The following is an 11265-nucleotide window of genomic DNA, read 5'->3' as shown; positions in this document are numbered from 1 at the left end:
CACATTTAAGTCAGCTTCGGTAACGGTTGCATGATACGAGTAATCAAAGTCTCAGTACTACAGTATAAGTAAAACGTAATAAAGGTTATATATGGAAATTAAAAACACAATCAAAGAATAAAAAATAATAATGTAAACAATAATAAGATTAAAAATAAAATGATTATATGAATAATACAACTAAATAGTAGAGAAGCATCACTTCAAAATTATATGGTCAAAATTATATGTTAAACTAATCCATGCAGGGAAAGGAAGTAACTCGTTACTGTAACTGCGGTTACTTAGTTATCTTATTGTAATGATTTGGTAATGACATTACGAATTTTTTTTTTATGATAATATATTACCAGAGTTGGGAACAATCAATAGTTACTTATATCTGATTGGAAAAATCGTTACTGAAAAAAATAATTCGCAATTTGTAATTAGTTATTTTTTAATTTAACTTATAACAAAATAAATTTACGCTTCTCGTATTTTATTATTTATGCATACAAAAAAATGAATTCTTAAAGAAATGCATAAATGCTTTAATATCCAAAAATATTTTATGCGGCAAGAATAAACATTTTAATAATAAATTATTCGTAAAATAAAATAATTCTGCGTAATTAAATAATTGAATTTGTTAGAACTATATAATGATTTTAGAAACAAGAATATAATTTTAAAAATAAAATATACTTTGCATAAATCTATTTATTATTGATGCTAATGAATGTTTATAATTAAAGAGAACATTTTATACTTAAATGAAAATAAACAGCATTCAAGAATAAAAATATACATAAATCAGAAATTCATTTTTTTCTATGTTATTTTTTTCAATAAATAACGCGTAATAGTGACAATCTTTTGATTTTTCAAAGTGACTTCCCTAATCTTAACGTGACCGCACTCAGAAAAAAGTTTCTTCGATTCAAAGAAATATTTCTTTGCTGTACGGTTAAAGAAAAATTTCTTTAATTTGAACGTAATAAAAAAATTTATTTGATTTAAAAAAATGATATTTAAATCAAAGAAATGATATTCAAATTAAAGAAATTTTTTAATTAAAAAAATCAAATAAATTTTTTTATTTGATTTCAAAAAATGTTGTTCAAATCTAAGAAATGATGTTCAAATTAAAGAAATTTTTTCTTTAACCCTATAGCAAACATTTTTTTGAATCAAAAAATCTTTTTCTGAATGCACACGCAGCGTTTAATTAGTTATCACTATAATTATAAAAAAATTATGATATCATTAGCAATTTGTTCATAACGCTTTTTAAACTTTTATGGATTATCTTCAAAAATACCAGAAGATTTGGGTTATCGCCGAGTTTTCATTGCAAATGCTAAGGTTTCGTAAACTTTGTCGTTCATTTCATCAAGAAAAGCATACTGATATTGAGCTGCTCCTCCAGAGAACTTCATTTATGTAGAAAATCGTTATTATAAAAAGTAACTGTAAAAATAACAAAAAAGTAACTCTTCCATTTCCTATACATATGTAGTCTTATAAATAAATTTAACTCAGAACATATAATTGTGCAATTACTTTCGGACTTTCAATTAGGAATCTGTGAAAGAGATCAGATATTTTCGATATAAAACAAAAGAGAACAGATATTTTCGATATAAAACAAAATAGTAACAATATGATGATATGATAATTGAAATGATTACAAAATATCAAAGTTCCTTAATTGTCGTTTTTCTTTAATTCTCCTACTTCTTTTTGGCTGTGTGTTCCAAAATTCGCTATTAGTACTGAAAATTTATAACGTAACATATTACAGCCTTTTAATGTTGGGTGCTGATAAACTGTGATAGACTGATAATGAATTTTGGAAAGCATTTGTATCGAATTAATTGATATTTAGGTTTTAAATCCGATATGCTACAATATGAAATATTGTAAGGAAACTCAAGGAGTTAAGTTTCCTCAAGGAAACTCAAAGTTTCAACGCAAATGTCAAATATTAAATATTAATGATATTTTAAAATATCAGACCGTATTGAAACATCCTTACTTTCAACTCACACACACATACATACATACACACACACATACACACACACACATCTTTCATTGTTTTATATTACATATGATAAGATAAAGATTATCTAGGGACTTCCTTGTTAATAAAGTTATCAATTAGAAATTATCATATAATTGCACAAGTATCAGTTGAAGTTTAATGTGAGAATTGTTTTACTTTTCTAATATATGAAAAAGGACATCTGTAATACAGTATAAACAAAAAATTTTATTAAGATACTTTTATAAAATATATGATTATAATCGAATTAGAGGCTTTGTTACAGTCTCTTCAACATTATCATTATTAATATAATGGTTAATGTAATTACATACGTTAAAAACATCTGTCATTATTCATTGGTACAAATTTATAGTAATTATCTGTCTATTACATTATCTATTATAGCATATATAATATATAAGATGTTCCAAAATTCGAGAGTAATAAGATTGTAGTGTGAAAGTTCGTGAAAAATTATAAATAATGAAAGTACATGTTATTTTTTAAAATAAAGTAGTTTTTAAGTATAGATATTTAAGATACAACCATTAAACATTCATTAAAAAGTCCTTTGTGTCACACGTACCACATACGTGATATTATGCGTACAATGACAATATTTAGTATCAGTGATTGCAAAATTAATATCTAATATTATTGCATATAATAAGACTTTGATTTGGATTATTTAAGCCCTTTGCTAAACGTTTGGTTACGAGACTTAGCTTTAGATTAGATCTCTTTTTTTTTTAATGATCTGATCTAAAACAGGCCACTTGTTTGGTATATAACATGTGTTACTCGAACTAAAAGCTTATTAATTTTTCAAAACTTACTAAATTTTCTCGTTAAAAGCACAACAGCTAAAAGTGCAACCGGTGAACAGCGCTGAGACTACTGAGACGCAAAAATACTTCAGATCGCTTACGGTAAACAATTGATGACCTTTAAGATACATACAATATAGGTCAAGCCGCACATAGGTTTCTCGATCTGACATTAGACGGACAAATAATTTTTTAAACAATGTTTAAACCTGGTACATTTTAAATTCTTACACTTAAAAAACTATTTATAAAAACGAAAATGACATTTTTATCCAGAGATTCGGAATTGGAATTGAAATCGAAAATCGTTCCATAGCCTTTTTTTCCGGTGAACCAAAACTAAATTCTATAAAATTGATAAGAGATGGTTCCTTTTGCTTACAAATCGATTAAAAAAACGATTACCTACAGCATTGATTGATCTATATCACTTTTGTCTCGTGAATAACTATGTAACCAAAAAAAATCTTAAAAAACTGTAATTTTTAATTTTTCGATTTTCTTCACTAATCGAGAAATCGGAATACTTATTCGATGTTTTATTAAACCTACACCGGAATTAAATTAAAAATATCTTTCGATCCCTGCTTTTGTTATTTAATTTTTTTACAATTTTATTATCCTCAAACTTTGAGTCACTTTATATATATATATATATACATAGGGTAACTCCAACAAATACGCGTTGGAATTTACGCAAAAGTCAGAAAAAATAGAAGGAGTAGGGGTAATTTTCTTGCAACTACTCTGTTACATGTCTTTATGTTATATTAGTATTGTGTTATGATTTCAGTTTCTTACTGCTAATATTGATAAAATTATTGTGAGTTGAATCAATTTGTCATTGTGTCAAGTAGCGCCATCATAATCTACATAAAATGATTACTATAAACAAAAAACTTCGGTGGTTATTTTGTAATACATGAGTGTAAAGGAATAGTAAAATATGTTGTATAACAAAATACAAGTACTTTGCTCTTATATTCTTTGTTTAATTTATTGTCTTGTATATCTTATCTGGGATATATGGCATTGTTAACAGGCGAGATTTATGCCCAAAGCATACAGAATGCTATAAATAAATTGAATACAAATAGAATTGAATTCAGTGCATTAAATACAATAAACACATTATAATATACACATTAAAATATATACTTCATGTCATAACACTTGTAATACATCTGGGAAGATTGTAATTATTATTTATTACTTCATATACATATTTATCATTCTTATTCCTTAAGAAAACTTTATAAACGCATTTTATAAGTTATCGTGTTATTTAATGTCTTATTTATATATATTATTTGTAAATTTTTTATGAGACATACCCCCTCTCCCCCCTTCTTTCTATGAGTAGCCATATATCTCACCTCTATGGGGTATACGGTAAAAATGCAAGGATTTAAAAAAGTTTTTTAATACGAAATATAAATATTTCGGATTTCTAATATTTTTTTTCATAATAGTAGACACTACAAAGTATTTACTGATATAGTCAGATCGTTTACTTTAAATATAGTAAATAATACTTCATAAATTAAGTTTTTGATAGATGCGTATATACCGGAGTTACGCTATATATAATGTACATTCATATCTTAAAAATAAAAGATCAAATTCATCATTCACAGTATGAAAGTAATTTTTTTAAATATCTAATTTCACTTTCTCATGAAACGCTTTACAAAAACGTACAAATGTTTAAGATAAGAAGACTTATGAATTGAGATAATAAGTCTTATGAATATAATTGAAATAAACACAGAAAGAAGAATGTTCGCGATATAATTTGTCAAAAAAATTTTTTTAAATACGAAGAAACTTTTTCCCCAATCTAATATACAATATACATACATACGTATATGAGTATTGAGTATACGGGAGTAATTTAAAATATGAATAAGACCTTTTTTTGTATAAGTATAAATCAACATTGGTAGATTTTTTACACTTGTGAGTGATAAATGGAGGTGTTTGGTTCAGACTCACACAATTGGACTCGCTATAGTTATTTTTATAGTTATTGTTTCTTGAACAAATAGTACCGAATGCTGCACTTTGAAAGCGTCTTTTTCCATCCGTTTTACATACACAAAATTTCGACGCTTTTAATATTTTGTTTGCAAGAAATTAGATAAACGCATGAACTCGAACTATGCGTTGCATAACGCTACTTGCTATTATCTTTTCGGACACCACTATAAGAACTACGGAAATAATTGTTATGAGCCTATTGTGTAGGACTTGAACAGACTTCACTTATCACTTGTCAATGAGTACATTTATCAATGTTGATTTATACTTACAAAAAGTCTCATTCATATATTTAAATCATCGCCTCATACATTTAAAAAAATATTATAAACGCTCGTCGTTGTAACAGCACAAGTTGTTCGCAAATTTAGACAAGTGATATTTTTAAACTGATGTACGTATTATCAGCATTATTTGTATGGTAAACTAAAAAATTAATTAAATATTTTTTCCATAACAATTTCTGCAATATTAAAAAACAATGTGTACTGAGCAACATATTTGGAATTAAATTTTATTTCAAAATTGGTAAAAATGAGATATACGATTCGCTAAAAATAATATATGAGCATCTGCATAGCATAAAATTTTTAGGATTGCTTTATTAATAAGCGAATATAAATACTTGATAATGCATTCACTCACTTGCCTCAATCTGTTCAACATATTTATTGAGGACAACTTTTATATTCGTCGATTTAAAATTAGTTTTATGCGCTTCTTTGTTTATATAGTTATCCGAAGTTAAAAAAATTTAAAGAAGCGCAAGTTTAATGATATTGAAATATTAAACAAAATTTGAGGAGAACGCTTGTGAATATCTCGAAAAATAATTTTAAGAACCATTTTTAGCAGAAATAGACCAACAATAAATATATTACAGCAGAGCTTATTTTGAAGAAGATTAAAGAACCTTGCACTAATATGGGAAAAGTGGTTTCACTTAAATTAAAACTGTAATATTTTGTAATTTATGAGATGCTAATAAAAAATCTCTATAGGCATAATTATAATAAATGGACAGATTTTGCTGTAGCAATAATTTGAAAATTATTATTTTAAGTAAAATTATACTGAAAAAGACTTTATTATGGACAATATATTTATTTTATTAACTGCATAAGCATTTATACAGTTAATCACGGATATGATATAATCAACATGTGATCAAATTATTAAACAGGTTTATATCATAGTGCGCGAGAGAAGAGATGGAATAGGTGCACATCAATATACATCTATATATATATAGAGAAAAAAATCATATCAGGAACTAGAAATTCAGGACAAATAACGTCTCGATTATGTACCATAAAGTTGTAATAAGAACAATAAATAAGCTATATAAATTAAGAAAATATAATAATAGTAACCATTTTCTATGATACAAGTAATTAATATTACTATATTTTCTTAATCCATTTAATTTATTTATTGTTCTTATTAAAATTTTATAATATATTATTATAATGATATCAAATTTTAATAAACTTTTCCAGAAATTTATCTCTCATTTAGTTTTGTCTTTGATCCAAATAACTCGCATTTAAAGAATCATTTTATTATAATATCAATAAAAAATCTTATAATGCTATATTTTTTATTGCTGAGTGGTTTTCTTCTTGTTAGGAAAAATTAAATTTCACTGCGTCCTCTGATGGCAGTATTGATAATATTGATCGCGAGTAAGCGACTTTAGTAAAGTCTTATGTATTTTTTAAAATTATCTCAACAATGCTTATAAATTAGTTCTTTTATGACATTATGTTTTATTTAAAAAATGTATTATCTAAAACTAGAAAAATATTATATAATATGTTTTTAATCTGAATTATTGAAAAATATATATTTGTTAATTTGTTACATCTTATATATATATTAGATCTAAATAATTATTTAATGTAATTGAATCGCTATTTCGCTATCAATTAATAGTATACAAATATTATTGCCATAACTATAATATTGAATATCATTAATTGCTATTGTTCTGTAAAACTAATTATATATATTATAATTTCAAAATTAGTAAATTTATAGTTGTCATAATCAATAATTATTTTGTTTTTTTTCAGTATGTATAGAGGAAGTCCGGGCAAAGCGGATGTGTTAAAGTTTGGGAAGAAAGAAAAAAAGTTAAAATTAAGATCAGAAATCTTTTTTATTCTAATAATTCTATTAATGGAATCTTTGAAATAAAATAAAATTAAAAAACTTTAACATTTAAATGTCTTTTTAATCAAAACATAAAAAAAGAGAAATCATCCGCTTTGCCCGAACAAAGGCCGCTCTCCTGAACAAAGTGGACGGGTCACTCGAGCAATAAGGATGGAATTAAAAAAATCAAAATCAGTGTTGGCAGTCATCACAAAAGTAGTTACCAAATCCTTTATATTTAGTGCAGTTTTAATGAGCTTATTTGATACACTGTCTGCACTAGATCTAAGATTTGTTTATGTCGCATGCTCCAACATACTCCAATATGCTCCTATCATAGCTCCTACTCATTCCAATGCACTCCAATGCACTCATGCGACGCGAACAAATCTCTAGTCTTCGAATGATGGATCGATGTATTTTTCAGAATACATATCATACTGCGTTGTGGAAAAAAAACAAAAATAAGATGTAAACAATCATGTGCCTTTCGTTCACTCAAAAGATCATCTGTCCCTCCGTTTCCCGGTTTTTAGTGCAATCATATACTGGGTAAAGAGAATGAGCCATTTCTTTGCCCCCATCCACTTTGCCCAAAGAACTTTGCTCAAATTTGGAAAAGTTAGAATAAATTTAAACAAGTGAAAAATTTTAATCTTGAATACACATTTAAAGTCAGAAAATTCTTACAAAGAATCACACTAATTAAGAAACAGTTACTGCTAATAATTAAACTACATACCTTAGAAAAAATCACAAGAAAACACACAATTTATTTTATTTCTCTTTATTTTATTTCTCTTTATTATCAAACACAAAATGAGCGCAGTCATATGTTTTGTACTTTCATGGCGTAACCGGTCGATCATTTCTTCGGTAGTTAGAGACTCATGGCACTCTCTCATGGCACTCATGTCAGACAGATAAGCAAAAATAAAAAATATTTGCTTTGTTCAAGGCGTTCGCTTTGTTCGAACTTTTCCTATATCTATATTGCAAAGGCATTAACATATCTCACATTATTATACATATAAGTATAAACAGATATAAATAAATATATAAAGGCCTATATAGTTAAAAAAAAAACGATGTACTAAAAATAAAGACACTTAGGAAACAAATTCTTTTCCATTTAATTAGTTCAAAAATATCAATTTTCAAATGATGCTGCAGCAAAATCTGTAAATCCATTTTTGAATAATTGTAGGAATTTTTGATTAGAGCATCTTCTCAGCTACAAAATATAGTTTCAACTAATTTAATTCAACTAAAAACATTTTTATATAAAAACGTATAATTGTGGGTCCTTTCAAATCCAATAAAATTTGCATTTTTTTTTCAATTCCATATTAATCCACTTTATATATACATTTTTTAATCTTTTGAAAAAATATTTCTGTCGATTACTGTACAAATCGTGCAAAATGTCACAGACCAGTTAATGATTCTTTTTTTCTTGTTTAGAAAGGAAGAAATTGATTTAAGTTGGCAAGCGCAGCATCTTTACGTCAGTTATTCGCAATGAAGTACGCAATTATCCTTGTTCTTGCTGTTGCAGCGAGTAAATATAAAAAACACACACACACACACACACACACACACACACACACACACACACACACACACATATAGAATAAATACTAAAAGAAAGATTGCAATTAATATAATTTAATTAGAATTTACAATCATTTTTTGAAATAACTAATTAGGTCGGTCTGTTTCCCTAAAGATAGCTCCAGCTGTTGTGAATAGTTCATAGTGACAGCTGATTTTGGCGGTTTCAGAGAGGTTAAACATCTGCTAATAATATTCAGTTTATATCGCTTTGAGTTTCATACAAAAACTTTGATTTTTACTGTGTTTGAAATGTCGAATTTTGTGTTAACCAAGCAGCATTTGCAGGAGGTTTTGATTTTCTGCTTTAATTGGAAGAAAAAGTGCGGCTGAAGCCCATCGAATGCTTGTCGAAGTTTATGGTGACACTGCTCCAACTGATAAATCATGTAGGGAATGGTTTCGACGTTTCAAGAATGAAAATTTCAGTATTAAAGACAAGCCTCGCTCTGGACAGCCACAAAAATTCGAAGACAAAGAATTAGAGGCATTACTCGAAGAAGATCAGAGTCAAACGCAAGAGGAGTTTGCAGAATCATTGGGTAAGTCAACAAGCCGTTTCTGTACGATTGAGAGCCATGGGAATGATTAAAAACAAGGAAATTGGATGTCTTATGAACTGAAACCGAGAGACGTTGAAAGGCGATTTTTCACTTGTGAACAGCTGATTCAAAGACAGAGAAAAGACAGAGAAAAGGTTTTTTGCATCGGATTGTGACTGGAGATGAGAAGTGGATATTCTATGACAACCTCAAGAAAAAAAAATTGCTAAGCCAGGTCAATCGTTGCCATCGACCTTAACATCAACCACGGCCGAACATTCGAAGATCATGCTCTGTATTTGGTGGGATCAAAAGAGTCTTGTTTACTATGAGCTGCTAAAACCTGACGATTACGGGCGATCGTTATTGGCTACAATTGATTCGTTTGAGCCATACATTGCGAGAAAAACGCAAAGACATGATAAAATTCTTCTTTATGACAACGCTCGGCCTCATGTCGCTAAAATCGTAAAAAAATATTTGGAAACGCTTAAATAGGATGTTTTACCGCACCCGTCGTATTCTGCGGACATTGCGCCTTCTGATTATTGGTTGTTCCGAAGGATGCAGCAAGTCACCAGTTCACTTCTTTCGCAGAAATCGAAAATTGGCTCCAAAATTGGATCGAAAGACGAGTCATTTTTTCAAGATGGAATTCAAAATTTGCCTGAGAGATGGGAAAAAGTAGTAGGCAGCGATGGACAATACTTTAATTGATCTGTTCATTCATTTTGTTTTGAAATAAATGCACAAAAAAACGGACCGAACTAATTTTTACAATTGTTGTTTAACTATACAAATAAAATCAATTGTACTGTTAATGTAGTCTCACACACTGCCTAAAAAGCTTCAGCTTTTTCTTAATATATTTGTAATTTATTATTATCATATAAATAGTAAACGAATGTTAAAAAATAGTTATATTTATTATTTAATTGCAATTACATTTACTAATTAATACTAGAAAAATGCCTATTATGGTCGAAGCTGGATCTTCACTATTTTAATTCAATCTTGAATTATTAATATACACTATATATATACTTGTATATATACCATATTGTAGTCTTTTTAGAATTGCGCGCCAAATTGTTTTTCCGGACTATAAATACAATTAAAACTCTAGTAATCGTGAATTAAATCTAAAAAGATTACAATATATATACAAGTACATATATAGTGTATATTAGTAATATTTAAGATTGAATTATTATATAAAACAATCCAGCTTCGACCGTAATAGACATTTTTCTAGTATTGATTGTGTTTCTCACATATGCGGTCTAAACTAAAGATTCTTAGTATTGTTTACATTTACTAAACAAAAATGTTTATTTTATTTACAATTTATATCTTGATATTTTACTATATTAATTTTTGAAACTATCATAAATTATAATACAATTTTTTTCATGTTTAAGAGAACTATATGCATGGAAGATTATTCTTAAAGTTAGAAAGTAAACATACATTACAATATTTTAAAGTGTAACAATATTTTAAAGTGTAATTGTATTAAAATATAATCTATTCATCATGTGTGATAGTTAAACAGATTTTAAATAATATATAGATTTTAAATAATACATATAATATATCTTTCACATATAAAATATATAGGTCTTTATCACATTTAAATAACTTTTCTAAAAAATCTCATATTTTCCTCCCGCAAAGTATTCGCAAGTTATCAAATATAAGACTTGTTCTAGAAAGATCTAATATGCATTAGTAGCTCTCGATGACACAGCTGATATCAATTAATGTGCTCCAATTTTTCGCACATTCGCTAAATATTAGCCTACATTTATATAAATAATTATGTCATGTGCGCGTGTGTTTGCTTGCACGGGGCACGTGTGTAATATTTGCGTACATTGACATACATTAATATTGATGTATATTAACTATATCGTCTGGAACATCTTTCTTTGGAAGTCTTTAGAATTGGTTTTTGAATTATTTAATTATTTCAATCTTATTATTGATTCAATTATTATTTCGTTTGTTTTCTAGGAACTCTCTCTCTCTCTCTCTCTCTCTCTCTCTCTCT

General features: G+C 27.4%; 1 protein-coding gene across 1 annotated transcript in view; it reads left to right on the top strand.

Annotated features, from left to right (window-relative positions):
* The window catches only part of LOC108687919 (glucosylceramidase-like), a 36163-nt gene that overhangs the window by 16376 nt on the left and 8522 nt on the right, over positions 1 to 11265 (top strand). Inside the window, exon 2 of the mRNA XM_018193962.1 lies at positions 8521 to 8617. Within this exon, the coding sequence (XP_018049451.1) occupies positions 8578 to 8617 (40 nt within the window). The 5' untranslated portion in view covers positions 8521 to 8577. The remainder of the gene's footprint in view (positions 1 to 8520; positions 8618 to 11265) is intronic.

The sequence above is a fragment of the Atta colombica genome, unplaced genomic scaffold (assembly GCF_001594045.1).
Source record: "Atta colombica isolate Treedump-2 unplaced genomic scaffold, Acol1.0 scaffold220, whole genome shotgun sequence".
In the NCBI taxonomy this organism is placed as follows: domain Eukaryota; kingdom Metazoa; phylum Arthropoda; class Insecta; order Hymenoptera; family Formicidae; genus Atta; species Atta colombica.
This window is presented reverse-complemented; position numbering and strand designations above follow the sequence as displayed.